This window comes from Paracoccidioides lutzii (genome assembly GCF_000150705.2).
Source record: "Paracoccidioides lutzii Pb01 unplaced genomic scaffold supercont2.1, whole genome shotgun sequence".
NCBI lineage: Eukaryota > Fungi > Ascomycota > Eurotiomycetes > Onygenales > Ajellomycetaceae > Paracoccidioides > Paracoccidioides lutzii.
This window is the reverse complement of record NW_015440947.1, coordinates 1,577,087-1,600,229: the sequence shown is the minus strand read 5'-3', so window position 1 is coordinate 1,600,229 and position 23,143 is coordinate 1,577,087. Positions and strand designations below refer to the sequence as shown.

Below are 23,143 nucleotides of genomic sequence, written 5' to 3'. Positions count from 1 at the left end.
ATCTCAAAAGAATTTACAGCGACTATGATTCATATGAACTAACTTCTTCATGTTACAGCATATCTTACAGCAAAAATCTAGTGTTCATCGCACGACCATCGTAACATGTCAAATTAGAGAGAGATCTTTTCAAGATAAGCTTTTCATTTCTCTCAAGCAGCATCTGAAGGCATTGAATGCTCCGCTTCTTTACACTCACTCATTCATGGTGAATGCATGGAATTATACATGTTGAGATTCGGAGCGGCAAAAAGAGCAGCTGCATCGGCCGGGAATCGAACCCGGGTCTCGACATGTCTAGCTTGTTTGACACTTATCGTCCGTTTCCACAGCGGTGGATTATGGGAATGTCGGATCTTAACCATTGGACCACCGATGCCAGACAACATCGTAGTGGTGTCACAAGAGCAGATGACACAGCTACTGTAATCGCAGGATTGGGATCCCAATTTGGGGGACAACATTGACAAGGAGAGACTGTAAACCACACAGTGACGTTAAACAGATATTCATCTACATTCACGACCTCCTTCGCCTCCCCTGTCTGCTTCCTTCCATCACCTTCGCATTGTACTAGGTGTTGACGTTGACGTAGAAGAGTAGACATGCGATTAGAAACCAGAAAACAATAGTTTCAGCACGCAAATTACAAGCCAAGACTATATAAGTAGTTACACCACACCGGGAGGCTCCAGGCTTGCATGACACGCGCGCTTAAACACAAAGGGAGGGAGGGGAAGCGAGTGTGCAGTTGGCCCGCGGCAGTGATAGAATAAAGAAGGGTGATGATATAACAGAAATGGAAGGGATTGCAATTTTCAAGGAGGCTTGAACCGCCGTCATCACGAATCACGATCTATTCGAAATACTTGCGCACCACAAGTCCGGGTGTGTGACCATTTTCCCTTATGAGGATGCAACTAAATCGACTGACATTGGGGAGGGGGGCGGACTGTGCTTAGAGTGGTCTCTAAATAAGCCAATTTCGTAGGCATCAATACGAATCAATAAATCGGGTTGGAATGGTAGATAGAAGATCGCTCACTGCCGCAGCGTCGGATACGGGGGATGCGGCGAAAACAAGTTGGGTTGAAATGCATCAGGTTGCTTGTCAGACATCCCGCCTGATTCCCTCACGAGTGATCGAAGGGCGAAAGGTTTATGCCTGTGAGTGTGGCTAGATTGGGGGGCATCTAACTTGCCATTCCTTGTGTCGTTGGGGGGTGTTTAGATGGTTTTTATCTTGTGGTTCTGTGATTTTGCTATGAGGGTTTTGATTCGAGATTTTGATCTCCAGTTTGTCAGTGATGTTTCTAGACTGCAAAAGGACCTGTGTCTCCGCATCTAAATATGTGCATCTTGTAACTATCTGGTGGTCTGATATTCATATGGCGTGGCGTGTAAAGGCTCCGCGCTTTGGTAGCAGTTATAACTAAATAGTTACCGCCTCCAGCGAGTTTATTATATATATCAAGCTTCCGGCGGATGCGGGGATACGAACACAGAATAAACAACAAGCATCCACACGGCTCTGCTATATGCAGAATAAACCGAGGGCTGATACATTGAAAAGAAGTCGTTCACTAAACGGCGAGCATCGACTCGCCCTGGGGTTATTGGCGCCAGAGAGCTTCCACAGCCGAGGTTCAACGTGCGGGGCCGAATAGCTCCTCAACGTCAACGCATACAATTCCTGCCTAGGTACGAACAGCGAATGGATGGAATCGTGCGTGTCCGTATTTTTACGTCCGGCTAATCCTGTGTCTTGCTTAAATACACAGCCTTTCCCCAGATTGAAGCTCTGAAGTTTCGTTCCTCTTCCCTTTCCCCTTACCATCAAACCCCGGCAACGTTAAACTTTCCCCGCATCATAATCCAAATCACCGCATATTCCATCCAATCATGTCGGCCAGTTCAAGAATTCCCCCAATTGCGCTGCCCTTCGTGAGTGAGCGGGCAAAGCAAACCCTGGATTTGGTATGTACCGCTTCTATATAAATCCCGTGACATTTTCGGCATGCCGACTCGAATGCCGATGGGACCCCCCCAGTTACCGTACTAGAAGCTCTTGCTGACCCACGCCATTTTTCTTCCTTCAGGTCCAAAAATTCGTCGATGAAGAGTGCACTCCCGCAGACGCTGTTTTCCAGGCTGAGCTCGGCGAGGGAGATAAGAGATGGACTACTACCCCAGCCATCCTTGAGGAGCTCAAGGCTAAGGCCAGGAAGCTTGGACTGTGGAATATGTTCTTGCCCAAGAACCATTTCAAGGAGGGCGCTGGGTTCAGTAACTTGGAGTATGGACTGATGGCGGAGTATTTGGGCAAGAGTCGGGTGGCCAGTGAGGTATGGGATTACTCGTTGCAGTTGCAACTTATTTCTCGCCATCTATTCTATTGGCTGGTTGGTTGACTTCCCCTGCTGATAAATGAGATAGGCTACCAACAATGCCGCGCCGGATACTGGAAATATGGAGGTGTTCGCGAAATATGGTAGCGAGGCACAGAAGAAACAATGGCTCGAGCCACTCTTGGAGGGCAAGATTCGCTCAGCTTTCCTCATGACGGAGCCGGATACAGCCTCCAGTGATGCCACAAATATCAAGCTTGATATCCGGCGAGAGGGTAACGAATATGTCATTAATGGCCAGGTACTCTCAGCCCAGCGATATGCTTTATATAACTACATGCAATCTTTACCGAGATCTAACATATACACCCGCACTATCTAGAAATGGTGGTCGTCCGGAGCCGGTGACCCAAGATGTAAAGTCTACATCGTCATGGGCAAAACCGACGCCAGCAATCCCGACCCTTACAAGCAGCAATCCGTCGTCCTTGTCCCCTCCGATACACCCGGCATGACCAACCACCGCATGTTGAGTGTCTACGGCTATGACGATGCCCCCCACGGCCACGGTCACATTAGCTTCAAGAACGTTCGTGTCCCTGTCTCTAACATTGTCCTTGGTGAAGGCCGCGGTTTCGAAATCATCCAAGGCCGCCTTGGGCCTGGCCGCATCCACCACGCCATGCGCGCCATCGGTGCCGCCGAGCGTGCTCTTGACTACCTCATTGCCCGTGCCAACGACCAGTCACGCAAGCCCTTCGGCAAGACCCTGGCTGAGCACGGTGTCATTCTTGAATGGATCGCCAGGTCACGCATTGAGATTGACGCTGCGCGTCTCGTCGTGCTGAATGCCGCGATCAAAATTGATCTTGGAGATGCCAAAGGTGCGCTGAAGGAGATTGCGGAGGCCAAGGTGCTTGTGCCGCAGACTGCGCTGACGGTCATTGACCGTGCGGTGCAGGCTCATGGCGCTATGGGTGTCTGTCAGGATACCCCGCTTGCTAACATGTGGGCGAATATCCGGACGCTGAGGCTGGCGGATGGTCCTGATGAAGTGCATTTGCAGCAGATGGGGAGGAGGGAGAATAAGCAGCGCAGGGATGAATGCACGGAGAAGATCAGGAGGCAGAAGGAGAAGTCGCAGCAGCTGTTGAGTGCTAAGGGACTGAAGAGTCAGCTGTAGATCTGAAACCTGTCCATTTTTTCTTTTAATGTTTTTTTTTGGAGGGGTGTCCATTACATATCGATAGATACAGCTGTAAACGAGGATTGTTTTATGGCTTGAAATTGTATATAAATTTTGGATCTGTGACGACCATTTACTATTGTTATTTCATACATACATGTAAATTCCTCCTCTATGTATTAAATCCAGCGTAAATAAAGCCAACATACAAAGCAGATAAATGTCATACAAATTTTTGGCGTTGTTTAAACCAGCCCAGCCCCTATCACAAAGCGGTGACAAGCAGCAGTAACTATATTACGCTCAACTTGGCCATTTTCTTATATTGCCTCAACACAGCATTTCGCCAAAATACTATTCGGACGAACGCGTTTCAATCTACCCCTCCTTCCACATCCCCAACCTTGCGCAGGGAACAGTCCCACCACGGCGCCCGCTGTCGTCTCTCTTTGATCCAGCCGTCAAGCGCCCGCTCCCCAATGGATTCGAGTCCTCCGGCGTTCTGGCAATCCATCTCCGACTCGCGACTGGTCACCATCATCTGACCCAAGCGCAAGCGCAGCGCAATACGCTGGATTAGGAAGAGGACAGAGAGTGGACTCGCCTTGTAGTGGGGGTTCAAGCCAGCACGGGGATTTGTCCACAGATTCTTTGCTATTCTTGTGACTTAGCTGTCACTCCTTTGCTAGAGGTGTCCCTGCTTACGCTCTTGCTTTCTCCCTTTTCTCCCCTTTCTCCCTTTTCTCCCCTTTCCCCCCTGATATCTACCTACAGGGAGCGGAGTGGGTTTGAGGCAATGGCAGCGGGAGAACGGGATGGTACAAATGATGTTGTGATGTAAGTGATTGTTTCGAAATGGAACGAACAGTACCCCACGTACCCACGTACCCCGCAACCGGAGATGGACACAATCCACTGGCGGAAAGTGAAAGAGGTTCTGATCTCACGGGAAACTAAAGAGAAAGTGAAAATGCAGAGAAGGAGTGATTGGCATATTGGTTATTTGCTCCGTTTACTAATTCGTTTCTTTCTGAATGCTTAGCTCCGAACTTGACGGTGAAAAGGACCTTTTGAATGCCCTGGCTGAAAAGGAACCTACGTTTGCTGAGATCGATGATTATCTTGCTAAGTATGTACAGTGCCATCTTCCTCTGCTAATTTTCTGTGGCGGATCTAACTGCAAAAATACTCCCTTGAACATGTCACGGAGAGGTGCTGATTATGGGGTTCCGCTTTTTATTACAGGTTCCGCATCGCATGCCAAAATGCCATCTTCCAGTGCTTCGAGAACGGAACGGAGTCTGAATCTCTGAGTGTTGAACGCCGGCTATGGGATATACATGTGAAGATTAACACTCGCTTTCGTAAACTCTTGTCTCGTGTGCGTTTAAAAGATCCTTTACTTTTTTTTTTTTTTTTTTAAATTTCCGTCTTTTCTCCATTCCTTTCTGACCTTTGCTCATTCCCCGTTCACCAGTTCCGAGACAGCGATGCGCAGAAAAAGCGACCCGTCGAAAAACGAAAGCTGCAAAATCACTATTTGAACTTCATCAAATCTAGCCAGCGCTTTTATCGTGGCTACATACAGCATCTCGTTTCTAGATTTGACAGCATCCCCGAGTTGGATAAATTGGCCAAGGAACTTAAGTTTGAAAGTAAGATATGATATGGGAATGAAATTGAAATTGAAAAAAAGGGAGACAAGTCGCTGATTATTGTTTTTTTAATTCAAACAGCCCTTTCTACGGACGATAAACCGGATATTTCGGAGGATCTTCGCAAGGCCGTTCTGCTTACCTGCCATGCCACCCTTATTCGGCTTGGTGATCTTTCCCGCTATCGTGAGATGGAACTGGTTCCGCCAACGAAGAATCGCAATTGGGATCGAGCTATTAGGTTTTATAAGTTGGCTGATATGAATAACCCGGACTCGGGAATGTCTCACAACCAGCTTGCTGTTATTGGGCTTGCAGATGGAAACCATCTCCAGGCAACTTATCATCTGTACCGTGCATTATCTGCTCAAGAACCTAATCCGACATCGAATGGCAACCTGGAAATCGAGTTCAAAAAAGTTTTAGCAGCCTGGGCCAAGGGCGAGCTTATTGCAAACTCGAAGGATGAGAAGACGTCACTTATCTCGTCCTTCGTATACCTCCATGCCCAGTGTTATAAAGGGGTAGATTTTCCAGAACACGATGATCTTGAAAATGAGATCCTCAGCCAAATAGCCGTGGACCTCAAGGAACTTTCTCTGCCTCTGCATCTACTTCAGAAGGTTTGTTTGATAAACATTGCTGCTGAAAATTACGCAAATGCTCGGCGGACGAATGGGAAAGAAAAGGATGGCGTGGAGCCCGCACGCGATGCAGGGTTGTTCTTCCAGAGACTCAATGTGAAGACCTTCTTCACCCTTTTGCAAATATTGCTTGCTGAACTCGAATGTTCGGCTGCGGCAAATGAGTCTGAGAAAATAAGCCCAGTCGCTCAATGCGTTCTGCCCGCCTTGAGACACTACAGTTCCTGGCTACTTTCGAATAGTGGCTCCTTGATCTGCGAGGATCAGGATACTCCGTTATATGTACAGATCAAGGAATTTTGGAAGATGTATGCGAGCACCTTGAGTTTGCTCACGTCGAGCTTTGATGTGCCTAGCCTCTCTGAAGTCAGCTATCTGCTCCACGAGGACGAAGATACTCTGGGTTTCTGCCCGTTGGTTAATGATATAACATGGCGGAGATACTTTAATGAACATGGGCAGAAGAAGCCCAGGTCGGATGACGTTAAGGAGAAACAACCCGTTCACATTGAAATGTTGTTTCGGGTCCGGGAGTTTGTTATTGATGGACTTGATTTGGTCGTTCAGGAGGTACTGTTATTCCTTTGGTTTTCTTTTCTGGAATTGCACATGTTCAAGTGAAGCTATTAGCTAACCATCGTCCATAGAAAATTCCCATTATTTTAGCAGAGAACAATGAGACAAAACTGTTCGTCTACAAAGAAGAAGGCCTCCCCCAATTTTCAAGCCCGAGCGGAGGCCATCACCACTCTCTTTCCTCAACCAGAATAGATCGCGAAGACATCCGGCCACTTGAATCCAACAATGGGGTGATGGAATACGCAACATCTCAGTCTGCTTCCGCATCCATCTCTTTCGCCATGAACCAGATGGTTGACAACCTCGTCGAATCTGAATCAACTGAAAGTTGCCCGCCCGAAAGAACTCTCTCATCATCTAGCGCATGGCAAAACGCAAACCTCAACAATGCCAATGCCAATCACGGAATTCCACAACGGGACAGCGGCGAGCCCTCCGGCAATAGCAATGACACAGGAACGGGAACTTTCCACCCATATAGTCCAATCATTGAAGCTGAGGCTCCGAAATCCTACTCCCCCCGACCAGCTCTACCAAGTATCTTAAACACTCCCTTTGCACCGCAGCCAGGAGAAGCCATATCTCCCGGAACCCGCCCATCAACCGCCATGAGGCAACGTGACCAGTACCAGCATACCATAGGTGCAATTAATGCCGCTTCAAATAATACCGGCGGCTCATACCCCCAGCCACAAGATTTTCCTCTGCAGCAGCAGTACGTCATGGGCTACCAAAACAACTTGCAACTCCCATCCACCCCTCATGACTATGCATATGCAACACGCAGCATATCCCCAACGCAGACGCAGACATCAAGTTTCCAATACAATAACGATGGCGGGTATAGCAGTCGACCACTTCCAATGGCAATGCAGCAGGCACCCCAGAGTCTCCCAATCAGTGGCTTTGTGGACAATAATATCAACTCTCATCAGTTCAATGAGCGGGTATTCGGTCAACCGTCCAGCCCGTATTATCCACGTTCATCACCCTATGTTCCGGGATCGAGTGTGAATTCTAATACCGCGGGTGTTAGTGGTCAGACACCATCGAGTGGACAGGGGTGATTTTTTATTTGAGAGGCACTTTCTGGTGATTTTTTTTTCTTGATGGGGATAAATGTTTTACTGCGGGAAAAGGGAAGAAAGGGTCCCGATTGTATTCTCTTTCTCCAACATGCCAATGGATGTCATATGATCGTGGTGGTATGTCCTGGGAGATATGTTTGCTTGCTTATTCTGCAGAAAGGGACATGGAATAATTGCGGAGTAGTCTGGATGCGCTATGGATCGAACATCATGATACACGACGGTCGGGAGAAGATGGTTCTTACTCCCCTTACGAATTCTCGTTGCTGCTTTAGGCACTCATTTACCCCTGAAACCCATCTTGACCTTGCCGGGACATAATGGTATTAGGAATGCGCCCAACCACGCTCTTTTTCTTCAATTCCAGAATGGCTCACCAAATCAACTATGAAGATCTAATCCTCCTACATTGACAAATACCCCAACCCTGTGTGATATCCTCAACCACCAGCCAGTCACAGCCAACAACAGTACGAATGGCACCAGCACCAGCAGTCCAGAGGCCAGCCTAGTTACAATTCCAAAACAGAGACCCAAATTTGAACGGACCTTTCATTCTCTCCATCTTTGCGCCAAACCCAGGAAATATAGCCTCCACCCAGTGGAGACTGGTAATAGGACCCGATATTTCATTGCCCGCCCCCCCCTCCCCCTTCGCCTCCTAGACAGGGTGTCACTCTCACTTCGCGGTCCCCGTGACCGCCCATCAAATTTTGTTTTCAACAAGACTTTGTCCGCACGGCAAATGAACGAACAGTCCTTTGCTTTTGAGCAAGATGCATTGATGGATGGATGGATCGATCGAACTATCCATGATAGGTTTTACTTTTGCACCAGTTTGTATTGGTCAATTTGTTTGAATGTATGGCATGTTTTGCTTTCCCCCTGCTCTGTTCTGTTTGCCCGTTTGTTGTGTCTGTTGAGATTTGATACACAGAACCTTCTACACGTTACCTGCGTTGAAACACCTACTGTTGTCGATTCTGCATGTATGGATGGATGTAGAAGTAGTTGATTGGTGCCATCATAAACTGCACAGAAAGTTAATTATTTCTTCCCCCCCAGGGGGAGCTGAACTGGCCGAATATTCCACCATCATTTAAGAAAATGCATTTTACTTAGTAAAAACGTACTTCGTTTGCTGATAATGACACATTCCTTTTATTACACTCCGTACTTTTATCAACTTTACCTGCATTTGCTGTTTTCAATTTGCATTCTTAGCGATCTTTTCTCTACTGTTTAGATATTCGTAGTAAATGCAAGCATGAGCTACATTCATACGCCATGCTACATGTATCATTCGTCATAATACTATATCTGGTCTAAACAGGAAAAAGTGTTGAACGGGCAAATTGCAGAATATGTCTAATGTCAGCGGGTTGAATTGGCTGAATTTCTTGTTCATCCCATCGATATCGATCAGGAGAGGAAGGAAAATTGAAAATATCTAGACAACATGATGAAGGGTCTATACCTGATAACTATTGTTTGAGAAAGAGGTGTCTGCGTTGTTTATGGGTATCTGGGGTTGAGCCTGTGGAATTTTTTTTCACGATGATGTGAAGGAGGGAAGGAATGGCAATGGAGTTGAGTCTATGGATGTTTTTGAGGTGAGTCCGGAAGAAATTTTTTCATAGTTTTTCAAGTTCAAAAAAGACTGCTTATGAAGAAGGCTTGTAGGTTTTTTTGGGGAATGGGTAGCTGGTTGTATTGCACGTAGAGGTCAGTATTTTGCCCTGGACGTCTCCGGGTTGGGAGACAACGAAGGAGCAGCGGGGAGATAGATATGAATGGGCTGAACTCACGAAGGACCCAATTCCCTAATGCTGAGACTGGCGAGCCAGTGGCCCATGTCAACGCTTTGTTCGAGCGATTTGCCCTCCACGATACCGGCGCAGAAGCCACCAGCGAAGGCATCACTATATTTCTCGAAAGAAAGAACAAATATCAGTATACAGCATAAGCCATACTACTAAGCGATTTTTTGTTTATTGCATGTGGTGAAACTCTTACCCTGCACCGTTAGTGTCATTGATCTCCTCCTTCGCAATAGCATGGACGGATGTCCGTTTAACCTCGACATTCCCCGTCGCATCAGCCACTGCAGCGATGGTAGGATCAGTTCCCTGCGTGATGATAATCGTTCGAGGTCGCTGTGTGTTCTTCTTGGACAACGTAGCCATTTTCTTGGCGATTTGTTCGATGTCGGTCAGGCCCCAGTTATGGGCTTCGGAGTAGGCGAGGGCCTCTGCCTCGTTGCCTAGGACATAGTCTGTGTATGGCATGACGCTGTCGAGTTGGTCCTTAAAGAATTGGCAGATGAAGGGGGCGGAGAGGGAGAGCAGGAAGATCTATTTGCATTGGCGAGATGGGCGAGGGGGTGAAATTAGACATATGGTGTCTGATCTACAGGAGGGGTGGTGGGAAGGGCAGCTGGTTGCAGTACATGACGGTTCCAAGAGGACGTACCTTGTTCTGCCCAGCGGCCTCTTCAGCTAATGCCAGGATGGCTGGCACGCACACGGTCAAGTGGTAACCGCCAATATAATATATCTTGGCCTTCTCGACCAGAGACCAGATATGTGGCTGCTTCAAGTGGTCCAACTTGTACTCGTTGGATGCTGCAAGATGGGTGCAGAGACTTCGGTTGTGGCCTGTGATTATGACACCGCAGCGACCAGTGGGCTGAGTTTCGTCGACACGATACTCAGTGTGCAGACCGGCCTTGTTGCAGGCTTCTTGGAGGATTTCAGCATATTTGTCTTTACCGACACAGCCGATGTAGAGCACAGAGTTTGGCGGGAGAATGTACTACATTATTAGCATGATTAGGCTTCAGACTCTCCAATTCGCCAATGCCTATACTCTTTAAAGAGTAGTAACAGTATATACCTGAGCACCACGAGCAGTATTCTGCGCAGCTCCACCTGCAATCAATTTGGCATCGTGGTTCTGTATCAGGTCCTCGTAGAGGCCCATGTGCTTCTCCTCCGCAAGAATGGCATCGTTGGGTTTCAACCCGTATTTCTCGAGCATGGCAGCATCTCTGGACTATAGCTTAGTACAGACTTATTAAAGCTACGTGGTTTTAAGGAAGCCTGGAGAATTTCCTATTTTTGAACATACCCGACACCCTGAATATCTAATGAGGGGGCATGTTAGCGAAGGGGCTGAGCGGGATGCGCAGAGGGGCGAGTTAATGAATACCTAGCAGGGGATTCTCTAAGCAGAGAAGAGGATATCCTTCCGTGGCAGCCATTGTATTTTGGAAATACTTCAATTGGTATCCGAGCAGTTTTGTTGCTGTGTATACAGTCCGGTTTGGAGGGAGATGTTTTCTTGTCTCGCGAGGGGTTTGTGTGTTTTTCCTGGGGTGGGGTGGGCTGAGCTCGGCAAGTTTTTTCTATCCAGTTCTCCTCCGTCTCTACGTGGACAATCACACAGTCATATCATATCGTTACATATCGTTAAGACGCTGCTCTTAAAACAAGCCGTAGAATCCTCCTGTATTCTTCATTCATTTTCTCATATAATGCCTGCCGGTGCTGCACTGAAACCCCCCAGGATGTATATATATTTTTATGCCATGCCTCTTCGGCGCCGCCCATCTACTAGATATTCTCATGTAAACCTTTTATGTTGGCCAGTAGTTAACTAGCCCTCTCAAACTGGATATTTCTCGTCGGCAACCCCCTCTCAAGCCGTGTATCACCCACCGGCTGACACCCTCAGGCTACGTATTTCTCGTGTCATGCTGGACCAGCAAACTTCCCCCACTCCCAGGCTGTAATTCTGTCTCCGGTTAAGGAATCTTCCCCGCAAGCAAGCCAAATATATTTCTGGCCAGCAGCATCTTCCCTCCTCTCAGGGCGGTATGCATATCACTGATCAGCACAGGCTCTTCTCAGGCTGTATATCATTGGTCAGAAGCTCGGTGTTCTCTTAGCGTTTGCTCAGCGGCATCTCAAGGCATATATTCTTATATCATGCTTGCAAGCCAGACGAATAGTAATTCGAATTGAAGATTTCATGAGATAGATGCATGTGAGATCACATTATGCTTTAGTTCTTGAAACTTTTAAAAAAAATACAGAGGGGAGAAGAAGAGATGCTGAGTGAGTTGTGATTGATGAGTGATGAAGACCTAAAACTCTCCTACACTCCTAAAATTGTACTTTTAAATCAGTTTCCAGTTCAATATTCAGTTTTGTCACTGTTATTCACACCAACATATAAAACATCACAGAAAACTAACCTCACCCTCAACATCAAAAATACAATCACCCACAATCCACAACGCCCTCTAAGCCACTCTCGAAATGACAGACACCGCCCTCCAACTCGTCGAAACCCTCCAAACCGCCTCCATAAACCCCCGTCCTTCCCCCGCCCATGACATCAACCCATCATCAACTGCAGTCGACGAAAAGGAACCAGTCGCAGCCACAACCCGCCACCACCGCCTCCCCTCAGATGCAACCTCTATACCATCAGACATAGTCGATCCCAGCCGGACGATACGGCCTCTGCAGCGCGCACCCTTTCCACCCCTCCCAGACCTGCGCTTTGAGCAGAGCTACCTGGCCAGCTTGAAGGGGGCGCAGACCTGGCAGAGGGTTGCGTGGATTACAGTGCGGGATCAGGTAATTTTTATTTTTTATTTTTTTAATTTTTTTTCTTTTCTTTTTTCTTTCTTTCTTTCTTTCTTTTCTTTCTTTTTTTTTTTTTTTTTTTTTTTCCATACTCTTCTATATCCTTTGTTCATTTGGCTCGCTGGATCAAACTGTTTGAGCAAACAGTTTCTTTTCTTACCTGTCTATTCGATATTCTGATGACGGAAACTAACAAATATAAATACAAAACACACAGGTCTTCCTCCCCCTCATCCAAGGGACACTATGGACCCTTGCTCTCGCAGGTTGGCGCCATTGGAACCGCGGCGCCCAATTTACTGGCAGGTCGCTGGGGACGAGGATACGCCGATGGTGGTGGAACGTGAATAACTGGAAGATACCCCAGTCATGAATGGATCAAGCGGCAAAAGAAAAGTATTCATTCCATATATATAAGTATAATACGATTATTTTTGGTTACCACGGTAGCGCGCGGTGACCATACAGGGGATGTTTTTGCACTGCACAATTGACGCCGCCACTGAGCCCACCACGGTGGCCCTTCCTTTGGTCGGTTTGTAGAATGGAGGAAGGCCGGCCGGGGGCAGCGCTATACTGTTTGATTTGATGGATTGCCATATTTTGATGAAAAGCACGTGGTGTGTTGAATCATTGGTGTGGAAATTCAGACGCTCGTACGGAGTACGGTGATTGGAAATGGTTTCTGAACATAGGCATTTTCTACGAGAGTGACGGGCTTTGGGGGATTATATCCCTAAATCAGGAACATCGCTCAAGTATATGTATATTTAAAAAAAATCCATACCGGAATAAGAAATCAAGACAAAGAAAATATTTGCCGTTTGTGGAGTGTGTGTTATTTTAATTGCATCCAGGGGCCTTGAAACCTCAGTCTACCTAGGCTTTAAAAAAGGAAAGCAAATACCCCGGTAGCTATTAACTACCCCCATCGAAAACCCGCTTGAACAAAATGAATTGAGTTAAAGAAAGAGAAGCATGAAAGAAAACCCGCTGGTATCCCTACAGACAACCTCTGCAAACACAGCGATACGCTTAACATATCACCAGAAACATATAAGAAGATGGGGCAAAGAAAATCCACATCTGCCAGCTGATGTATGTTCAGTCAATCAAGACAAAGATGCTGAAAGACATCAAGGGTTGAAAGAAGAAGGGAGGGAAAAAATCGGTCCCATGATGGAAAAAAAAAAAAAAAAAAAAAAAAAAAAAAAAAAAAAAAAAACCAAGTAGTATCTATTCCCAATTGCAAACGCAAACTGGGTAAAAGGCGAAACGACACGCGAAGAATCCCATCCATCAAAGAAAAACCGAAAGTGAATGGACGAAGGTAATATCATCCCCGTATCTTCCCTCTTCTCTGCTTCTTCAAAGGGAGACCGCGAAATTGTACGCCACTGCTCAAGGAAGACAGAAAATGCTCCGACAAGTTATCTCGGTGGACTCTCTGAAACGGAAATACGGGGGATGCAAACCACAGACGTAAATTTATGTGTGCTATATCCGAGGAAAAGGCATTCTTAAAAGGGAATCATATAAATCCGCTTTGGCCGTGGTCGGATGCCTGTGGAAGTTTTTGTTGCTGTTGTGAGACCAGGGCATCAATGTCCATCTGGGTCATCTGCAGGTCTGTCGCGGTTACCTGGGGAAGGACATCTTTGCTCTTCGAACATATCACGGATGCTGACGGGTGTGTGGCGGACTGGGGGTCAGCGGTTGGTTTATCTGATTGGATAGGTGGTGCAGGCGCATTATGTATAGGCACATGTACAGCGAATGGCTGCTGCTGATGATGATTTAGCCCAGGCAGCTCGACTGCAACTCCCGTTGTCGTTGTCGTTGCCGTCGGCTGTATAGATGGCTGTTCACTCGGGGTGCCCGCGGCAGACGTAACAATAGAAGAATCAGGAGGCGACTTCGAATTCGCGGTCGAAACCTGTTGTTGCGGTCGTGCACTGCTGCCATTCCCCATATGCTGTTTTCCCTTCCCATATCTCAGCTGTACAACCAGACTTTGATTCCGGCCAGCTCCATCTCCATCTCCACTTTCAACGACATCAAAGTCATCTTCACCGCCGTCCCCATCACCAGTGCTCGACTCGCCATCCCCATCACTCATATCCTCATCTCCATCTCCATAATCTTTATCCTCATCCCCACCATTCCGCTCATCCCCACTTGACACCGCCTCAGACTCCTCATCCATTTCATCAACAGCATTATATCCAGCAATGTGACTACCCGCCCCATTGATCAGCCTCCCAGCTCTATTCCGATGCGCTCTTCCATTATCCGCTGACAAAGGTTGTTCTTCATCATCATCATCATTCTCCCCGTCCCCTTTACCGTCCTCGTGCCCGCCGTTGCCAACAGGCAACGACACTTCCTTGCGTTGACAACTCAACATGGACTCGCCATACGATCCGCCAATGCGGGCTTTTACCTGTCGTCCGCTCGCGGTGAATGTAGGGCCGGCCGGTTCACCGGGCGTAGAGAGACGGGAGTAGCGAGTTGATTTACGGGTTGGAAGGCGGTCTAATGAGAAGTCGTCGTCTTCGTCGGAGTAGGTGTATTTTAGTTTCTTGCCGCGGGTTCGGCCTTCGTAGAGGGAGAAACCTGGTTCCGGGAGCGCAAAGGCTGCTTTCCGTGCCAGGCGGTAGTCGCGGCGTTTTCGTTTCTGGATGAGTATTCGTACAGGCTTAGCTTCATATTCTACATGGATGCTTTAGGTTCGGTTAGGTTGATGTCTCACCTCTTCTGAGCCCTCAAATCTCGGAATGCTGGTATAAATCTTCTCACTCAGCCTCTTAGAATGCTGCGATTTTTCCTCAGCCAGCGCATCCGCAACACTCTTCAATTCAGGAATAGTGCCTGCGACACTCCACCACGTCCTATTTTTCAACGCAGGATTGCTTTCGCGGTACAGTCTGAAATGGGTATCATCTCTGCCTTCAATGAGCCAGTAGCGCCGCTTATAGGCATCATTCCCCCAGGGCTGGACGGATAGAGGCTGGTTGAGATCATCATCGTGTCTCGATTGTTTATAGGATTCTTTCAATTTGGCTTGGACTGCGTCGGACGATGAAAGAGCCCAGAGTATCAATGCTTTGAGAAACGAAAGCTGCAAGGTAACGTTTTTAGAACACGGATTAACGCATGGCGCATATCGTTTTGGAACAGATGGCTTACTCGTTCAGTTGGAGTCAAGGAGGCAAAGCTCCCGCCGCCGTGAAGGGGGTTTTTACCGCCCCATGCCCGTGGCCACTGTGATGAATGAGTCTGGACAACTTCCTCAAGCGCGCGTTGATAATGGCCTTTGCTATATCATACACAACACCACGTATCAGCATGTCAATTCTCACAACTCTATTACCAGTAAAACACGTAATATCTTGTCTTGGTCGTAGCGCCCAAAGGAAAAAAAAAAAAAAAAAAAAAAAAAAAAAGGTTAAGGATGGGGACACGGTCGTGGGGGACATTGACATACTCAACATCCTTCTTCCTATTAAGACACAGCCCAATTAAAGAGCACAATAACCTCTCAATATGATCTCCTGGGACAGTATCCGTAACCCCATTTTCGATGTCCTGCGGCCCATAATGTGGAAGGGATTTCGGAAAGACATCGCTAAATCTGGACCGGAACATCACAATGAACTGTAGATGCGCCATAAAAAAAAAAGGGGGAAATGTTAGCAGAAGCGCGTCTTATATTTCACGAAGACCAGCACGCGTTACACTCGCCTGGTACAGGGGAGGAATATAATCGCGTAGGACCCAAAATACTAACCGCGATGTCTGGATTGTCTGCAAGGACATACTCGTGTGGCGGCGAGGGGGCACGTTTGGGGGGCGGAGGAGAGGCAGGTTTGGCGGGCTTCTCTTGGGGCTTAAAATATTTTTCGAGACCGATACTGCGGTTTATGGAGGCGGCGACTGTTTCGTCATCAGTGGACGGAGCAGACGAAAGCGAGGACGAATCTGAGTCCGACATGGTCTCGTGCGCTGTAAGAGACAGGTAGTAGAGGAGGGAGGAGTTGGTAGTGGGTGGTAGTTGGGTTTGTGTGGGCGAGGGGGGATAAAGTAGTTTCTACGGGAAGAGCATGGGTTTTTGAGTTGAGTTGCTAAAGGTCAACCTTTTCTGAGTGCAGCGCGGTTATGACGCGGTTCTCTCGTCTAAGGAGGGTCCCATTGGCTACGGATAAGGGTTCAATTCCCGTGTGTCACTGGCAAAATTACGAAGAACTCGAGCTATGGATGGGAAATCAACAGGTCTAATTTTTCATATTGTGAAATTCATTGCTATGGGCAAGCCCCAAGCTAGGGATCGTCGCAACTAGCCACCCTCAAGGGTAGAGATGTGTCCCACAGGCGACAAACCAGCACAATCTATCTCAACAGGCCAAAGTTTCTCACGGCCAAAAGGCTCGGGTGATGATTCTTCCTTTCTAATACCAAACTTCGGTGACAACGCCAGTCCTTTCTCGCGAGAAACCAACCACACGCGTCCAGAATGGGGCCATGTTGTCCGAAATCGTAAGCTAATCTGCTGGTTCCAATGGAATTGCTTGGGTGATGATATGTTGCTTGGTGCTTGTTGCGTTTTTGCAGCTAAGCGCTCGCTAAACCACACCTTGGGTCTTCAGGAGCAGAACTCACGCCAACACAGCCGTATCCTCCCCAACTTCGCGGTCAGATACTCTGATCCACACCATTTTCGAAGATTGTCTGTTAAGTTTAAGTATACCAACGCCAAGTTGCAGTGGTATGGCAATTTAAACATGTATTGCCCCCCACGGCGTTAATTCGAGCAATCAGGATTTTGAAACAGGTGTAACAAAAAGAACCTTGATTGCACGCAAGACATCCCACTGAAGGGTCAAGTTCTTGGTTTGAAGTTGGTTGCCATTGTTGTCGCCTAGATAGGCATTCCGTCCGGATGCACGGAAATGAAAGGTGAGTGGGAGGATCCATAGAGATCCGCCAACAGCTGATACATGATGAAACAATAGAGACAGATCTGTATGTTAATAGAGAAATGAAAGGATGCCAATATGAAAAAATGGGAAAAAATATAAAAAGTGTAAATAAAAATTCCCTGATGACATGGAAGTGGCTCTGTTTGTGGGGATGGAATACTCGTAGCTCCATTTGATTCCCGGCATCTAAGAGAGCTTCATTCCAGTGCGGGATCTCTGATTGACGATAACACAACCAGAATACCTGGTTGATAGGCATGCTGAAGATAAATCACCGACCATCGTGGTTGATGCAACTCGGCGCCCATATTCTTTACCGCCGCATTACACGCGCCAGGGCAAGACAGCACGAGGTATCTCGAGACATCTCTCCTCGTTCGTTTGCATCTCCCATGTAAGTCTCAACCCACCATCGTATATCTCCCCGCAGCAATAGTGGATGTTGTAATGCTATATGGCGCAGCATGGAAGCGATGTTCAGTTCGGAGGTTGCTTGGTGTCTTGTCTGTTGTTCTTCGGTTGTTTAGGCGGTGGGAAGTTTCTGGGAAACCTGGAAGCCTGCGCTAGAGCCAACTGGGTTAGCTTAGCGATGCGCACCCGAGAGCCCACACAAGATTCGACCTCAGCCAATTTCAGTGTGCGAGACGGAGGAGTCGAATATCAATCACCCTTGGGAATATTCCGCCCTCCAACGCCCAGCCCACTTCTGCGAACAGGTACGAGCTGCTGCCATCTTTGCCATCTGTCGACCACTGCTGCGTTTGTTTTCGCTGACATTTACTTTTCCTGCGCAGTAAGACGCCATGGGTCGAGTGATTCGCAATCAGAGGAAGGGTCGTGGATCGATTTTCAGTACGTACGCTCCATAGGATATATTCATTTCTTTGCAAACCCCCAATCTATCATCCATTGCTTCCAGCGGATCACGCATGGGAGACTGGAAGTTATCGAGAGATGTGGAAGGATAAGACGGAGGGGGGAGATGGAGGAATAGAGCAGGCGACGGGAGGCGACGGAGGATGGATATATATGTAAAAAATGTCATTCTTCTATACGCCGTTGCTAATTCCCCATCGCCAAATAACAGCGGCCAACACCCGCCTCAACAAAGCCCCGGCCCAATTCCGCACCCTCGACTACGCCGAACGACACGGCTACATCCGCGGCGTCGTGAAACAGATCGTCCACGACCCAGGCAGAGGAGCACCGCTCGCCAAAGTCTCCTTCCGCCACCCGTACAAGTACAAGGATGTCATCGAAACCTTCATCGCCAACGAGGGCATGTACACCGGCCAATTCATCTATGCGGGTAAAAATGCTGCCCTGACTGTCGGAAACATCCTGCCCCTGGGCTCTGTGCCGGAAGGTACCGTCGTGACCAACGTTGAGGAGAAGATTGGCGATCGTGGTGCCCTGGGTCGCACTTCGGGGAACTATGTTACTGTCATTGGGCATAACCCTGAGGAAGGGAAGACTCGTGTTAAGCTTCCCAGTGGGGCGAAGAAGGTTGTTAAGAGCCGTTCGAGAGGGATGGTTGGGATTGTTGCTGGTGGCGGGCGTACGGATAAGCCTTTGCTCAGTACGTTCTGCCTCGTCCTCATCCTTTTTCTTCGATTTTACTTCATTGTTCAAATCACCAGGATCGTTGCTTGGAACGAGACTTTGGACAGAAGAAATACACAAAAATATGATTCTAACCCAATAAAAAACTTACAGAGGCATCCCGCGCCAAGCACAAGTTCGCCGTCAAGCGCAACTCATGGCCCAAGACGCGTGGTGTTGCTATGAACCCCGTCGACCATGTAAGTTCACTCCTCTACACCCCATGAAACAATCCATCCCATAACTAACCAAAACACCCCCCAGCCCCACGGTGGTGGTAACCATCAACACATCGGTAAAGCCTCGACAATCTCCCGGTACGCATCCGCTGGTCAAAAAGCCGGTCTCATCGCTGCCCGAAGAACTGGTCTGCTCCGCGGTACCCAGAAGACCAAGGATTAGAAGAAGGAAAAGAGGACTTGGGTGTTGGCCTGTTGGTTTTTTTCTTCTCCTTTCCTCTTCTTATCATCTTTGTGTATCTGGGCGATGTTGTTTTTTTGTTCCCCCCCCTCTTCCAATTTTTTTTTCTTTTCTTCTTCTTTTTTTTTTTTTTTTTACATTTTTCACTCTCATGCCCCCCCTGTGCGTCGTCCCTGTTGTTCCTCCCCCCCCCCCCCTCTCCCCCCTTCCCCCTCTGTTAGCATAAGTGCAAATTATGATGGGTTGGTTGGAGTGGGAATAAAATTATTTAAAATGCTCGGATTTTTTAATCACGCCCTTTTCTTTGTTTTTAACTCCATAATTTTCTTCCACGCCCCTGTACGCAATATATGGTACAAATAACCTGTGGGATATGGCGAAGAGGCGGATTAGAACTACGTAAAACGGGACAAGGTGAAGGAGAAGATTGAATATGTGTCAACCCTGTTTTGCGAATCAAAAATGAAAGCACGAAATATTATGATATATTTTTTAAAAGTCTTCCAATTTCCTTCAGGTTTCATCTCTTGTGGGATTTTCCAAACCCCTTTTGAGAAAATTCAAGACAGACAGACAATGGATTGCAACAATTAACGTAATCAATCACCCCCACCATTCTATCTGACAAAATTTCAAATTAAGCAACAACCACGAGGAATTATACATAGAAATTATATAGGATAGACACTTAGATCTATTGGCACTCTCTAATATTATGTCCAGGTGTATGACACTTGCTGCAGGTTGGGGGTCTTCACTTTCTGGTCCCTGGGTTCAAATCCTCAACCCCTTCCTCCATACATTGATCAGGCTCCTGAGGTCTAGCAGTCCTAGCTAATGCGTCTTGAGCTGTTAGGATTCCTTCCTTAGCTATATAAAAACGTGATTTCTCTTTCACTTCTGCCTGGTGTTGGCAGCTCTCAGCTCTGTGTTTTCCTTTGCTAATATAGCAGCACCATGCACGGCCAGCTGACATTTCTTCTCTATTCCCTGGCTGCACAAGAGATGGCTTATTATCCTTCTCAACTCTAGTGATCACTCACTCTGGCTGTTGAGATAACCCCCATCACAAAGCCAATCTCATCAAAGTTGTAGATATCCTCGGGCACAATCTCATACTTCTTTATTGTATGATCGACCAAGATAAACCACTCATGTAGAATCTTTGAATCCTCACACTGAGCTCGCTGGTAGTCGTAATGGCGTGAGAACTTTGTCTTTTAGTTCAGGATGCTGTTGTATAAATCTATTGACTCAACATTCTCCTACAATAGTAGAAGCACTGAATCCAGGCTCTGCAAGTGGTAGATTGGTCATTTCTCATACAGTCATGATTCAGAGAGGCTGTCCTCTCTCATCCATGGAGATTATTCATTCAACTAGAGAATCTTCTTCTGTAGAGGTCAGTTTTCAATTTTTTAATTGAGCATTCGCGTGTGATTCGACCGCGTAGTCTATAGATCAGGGAGGAATAGAGAATGTTATATAACTTAAAGCAGCTCTAATAATTGTAATTTGCTGAGATTTATAAGCTTTAATGACTGATAAAACCCTGGCTTCCTGATTAGAAGTCTTTTTAGTGAGGGTGGTTGGCATACTGAATTTTTTAATGAGCATGAATGATTTGGATGAAAGTTGATCCGTTAGGTGATATTCCGGTAGGGGATTGATTACGTTAACATGAATATACCGATAAACACCTAAAAAACTAATATGACAGAGGTTTTATTATTATTATTATTATTATTATTATTATTATTATTATTAATTTTTAATTTTTAATTTTTTTTTAATTTTTAATTTTATTTATTTTATTTTATTTTATTTTTTTTGCCTTTTTGCTTTCAGTGTCTTAGAGGTGTTTTCATCTGACTCTGAAGAGCACTGCACTGCCATAAGATTTCTTGCTGCAAAAGCCACACACGACCGCAACTTCCGGGAAACAAATATGGTGCGATTAACAGCACTGGTTGCCACCCACAATGCACACCTGCTCCCTCTTCGCCCGCGGCCGAAAGAGCAGCGTTTGACCCAGCTGTTGTCGTCCTGGGAGGGGCCAAGGATGTTGTGAATACAGGCTGAGTGAGAGCCACGTGGTCTTTAAGAGTTTGCAGGTTTGGCGCATCCCCGCAAGTTATTTAATTTTACTCAAATAACCAACCAACCATCCAGACTATGGACCTGGCAAGTATCCTGCTTTCTGGGCATCGAGACTGGCGCTGTGAAACGGCTAAGGTCCCTAAGGGGGACTTTGAGACTCGATGGGCAAGCAGTTGGTTGATCAGAGAGAACACCGCTTTTTCCCCAACACACGTATATTTATATATATGCGGTGGTTGGTTCCGGTCAGCAAGTCTTTCTGAAAAACGCCTAACCCAATATGCCACGGGCGCCCCTGACCTGAAGTCTGAAATCTTCCTAAGCCTAGCGTTCACTCACCGAGCCAATCACAGGTCGGGCAGCTGCCGCGGCTGATCAACACACACCTGGTGTGTTTTGAGCACGCGGAACAGTTCCTCAATCCTTTTACTGTGACGGAGGCCTGCGTGTATGGCAGAGATTTAAGCGGCTGCTTCCTGGATGGGATATTCCGAACCCTGGTGAGGGTTTGAGGGCCATTGTCTTATTTAAAGCGGCAGTAAACCTTGCAGGATGTTCTACCTCTTCCGCCGCGTCTGTGATGGCAATCGACGTTTCGAGTCGGCTTGGGAGTGTATTAGTCTATATAGTTTCGCTAAGCTGTGGGAGGACCACAACTTCGTGTAGTTAACTAGATTGTCGATCATTGCATTTTACTATTTTGGAGCATGCCATCCCAGGCAGCGCGCCGGCGCTGTCGATATTGGACGGGGGGTTACCGGCTCATGAAAAATTCCTTGGAACCTGAATCGCCCCAGCGGTCCCTGCCCATCTCCCTCACTGAGAAATGCACATGCGCTACCTTCCAATCTATTTCTCCATTTTCAGACTCCATTTCTCTGCTCAATTTGCCTGCATCCCACGGAATCCAACGGGAGGGGAATACGCGACTTCCAGTGATATCAATGGATATCCAATCTGGATATATCTTGACACGGGGAAATGTAGACACGATAGGGGTGGGTTATTCCCCGTATCTCAGTCCTTTTTGACGTCCCATCCCTTCCGCGTTCATCGAGAGAGCTTTCTAACCTGCCAATCAGCAGCATTTGACTTTCTCCCAACGGCATGGGTAATGGGGCCACTGATGATGATGATGATGATCCGTTTACATTAGAAATGGGGTCTGTGGGATGGGATGCGCCTCTTGCATGGCCAGGAGATACCATGGCCTTGTTAACTTTTTATTTATTTTATTTGTTTTTTTTAACAGCGGTGGACAGGTTAAATTGAAATGTTGAAGTGCATATGTAATTTCTCCGTTCAAGTGTGATAGAGGATATCTGGTGGCTGCCTGACGATGATGGGAGGCTGGTCTTCTCTCCCTCCAAGAACTCCAACGAGCCTCTCCCCCAACTCACCTGAACTTCTCATAACCATCCCACCTCCTTCTCCGTCTACGTGCCTTGTATCCCACCACAACGCTACACACAGGAACAAAAATAGAATACAATCCCCAACAGGCCCAGACCAGCCGAAATCCTCTTGTAACTGAGCTAACTGCGCACACAAACCATCCAAACCCACTACCCCGCTCACCGATAACTAAACTGGCGCCGTCATCACTCGGCTTTGAACCGACTCAACCACGTACCAACTCCCTCCACGCCCATAGGCCTCGCCCCCCTGCGTCTCTCCCCCTGCGCCTCTCCCCCTGCCTCCCTCCCCCCTTGGCCTCCCCCCCCCTTGGCTCCCCCCCCCGGGCTGTCCGTCCCCCTTCGCCTCTTACCCTCGGCTCCCTCCCCGTCGGCTCCCGCTGCATCCTGTTCAGACCACCCACACACCAATCAGCGGGCAACTCCCGCAGCTCACAAACCTAGAAAGGGGGACCCACCAAGGGCTGGCAAA

The 23,143-nt window shown here is 47.5% G+C and overlaps 6 protein-coding genes and 1 non-coding gene across 7 annotated transcripts; 4 read left to right on the top strand and 3 right to left on the bottom strand.

Annotated features, from left to right (window-relative positions):
- Positions 1-260: 260 nt before the first annotated feature.
- Positions 261-379, bottom strand: PAAG_11107. Its single transcript has one exon. It is a non-coding gene; the product is annotated as a tRNA-Gly (tRNA).
- A 1,523-nt stretch (positions 380-1,902) lies between these two features.
- PAAG_00435 ((R)-benzylsuccinyl-CoA dehydrogenase) lies at positions 1,903-3,531 on the top strand (the record flags this gene model as incomplete). The annotated part of the gene is made up of 4 exons (XM_002797850.2): positions 1,903-1,977; positions 2,100-2,345; positions 2,437-2,649; positions 2,731-3,531. The coding sequence occupies 4 exons, from the start codon at positions 1,903-1,905 to the stop codon at positions 3,529-3,531; spliced, it is 1,335 nt and encodes a 444-aa protein (XP_002797896.1).
- Positions 3,532-4,568: 1,037 nt separating this feature from the next.
- On the top strand, positions 4,569-7,479 carry PAAG_00434 (hypothetical protein; the record flags this gene model as incomplete). The annotated part of the gene is made up of 5 exons (XM_015844014.1): positions 4,569-4,663; positions 4,780-4,915; positions 5,012-5,189; positions 5,271-6,403; positions 6,481-7,479. The coding sequence occupies 5 exons, from the start codon at positions 4,569-4,571 to the stop codon at positions 7,477-7,479; spliced, it is 2,541 nt and encodes an 846-aa protein (XP_015700349.1).
- A 1,825-nt stretch (positions 7,480-9,304) lies between these two features.
- On the bottom strand, positions 9,305-10,539 carry PAAG_00433 (adenosine kinase; the record flags this gene model as incomplete). Its single annotated transcript, XM_015844013.1, has 4 exons — positions 9,305-9,422; positions 9,517-9,854; positions 9,973-10,314; positions 10,396-10,539. The coding sequence occupies 4 exons, from the start codon at positions 10,537-10,539 to the stop codon at positions 9,305-9,307; spliced, it is 942 nt and encodes a 313-aa protein (XP_015700348.1).
- Positions 10,540-11,822: 1,283 nt separating this feature from the next.
- Positions 11,823-12,528, top strand: PAAG_00432 (hypothetical protein; the record flags this gene model as incomplete). The annotated part of the gene is made up of 2 exons (XM_002797847.2): positions 11,823-12,146; positions 12,373-12,528. The coding sequence occupies 2 exons, from the start codon at positions 11,823-11,825 to the stop codon at positions 12,526-12,528; spliced, it is 480 nt and encodes a 159-aa protein (XP_002797893.1).
- Positions 12,529-13,686: 1,158 nt separating this feature from the next.
- On the bottom strand, positions 13,687-16,149 carry PAAG_00431 (hypothetical protein; the record flags this gene model as incomplete). Its single annotated transcript, XM_015844012.1, has 5 exons — positions 13,687-14,832; positions 14,908-15,276; positions 15,345-15,474; positions 15,643-15,812; positions 15,946-16,149. The coding sequence occupies 5 exons, from the start codon at positions 16,147-16,149 to the stop codon at positions 13,687-13,689; spliced, it is 2,019 nt and encodes a 672-aa protein (XP_015700347.1).
- Positions 16,150-18,172: 2,023 nt separating this feature from the next.
- Positions 18,173-19,138, top strand: PAAG_00430 (60S ribosomal protein L2; the record flags this gene model as incomplete). Its single annotated transcript, XM_002797845.2, has 3 exons — positions 18,173-18,713; positions 18,851-18,936; positions 19,001-19,138. 3 exons carry the CDS (start codon positions 18,173-18,175, stop codon positions 19,136-19,138), a joined length of 765 nt encoding a protein of 254 aa, XP_002797891.2.
- Between the last annotated feature and the right edge of the window lie 4,005 nt (positions 19,139-23,143).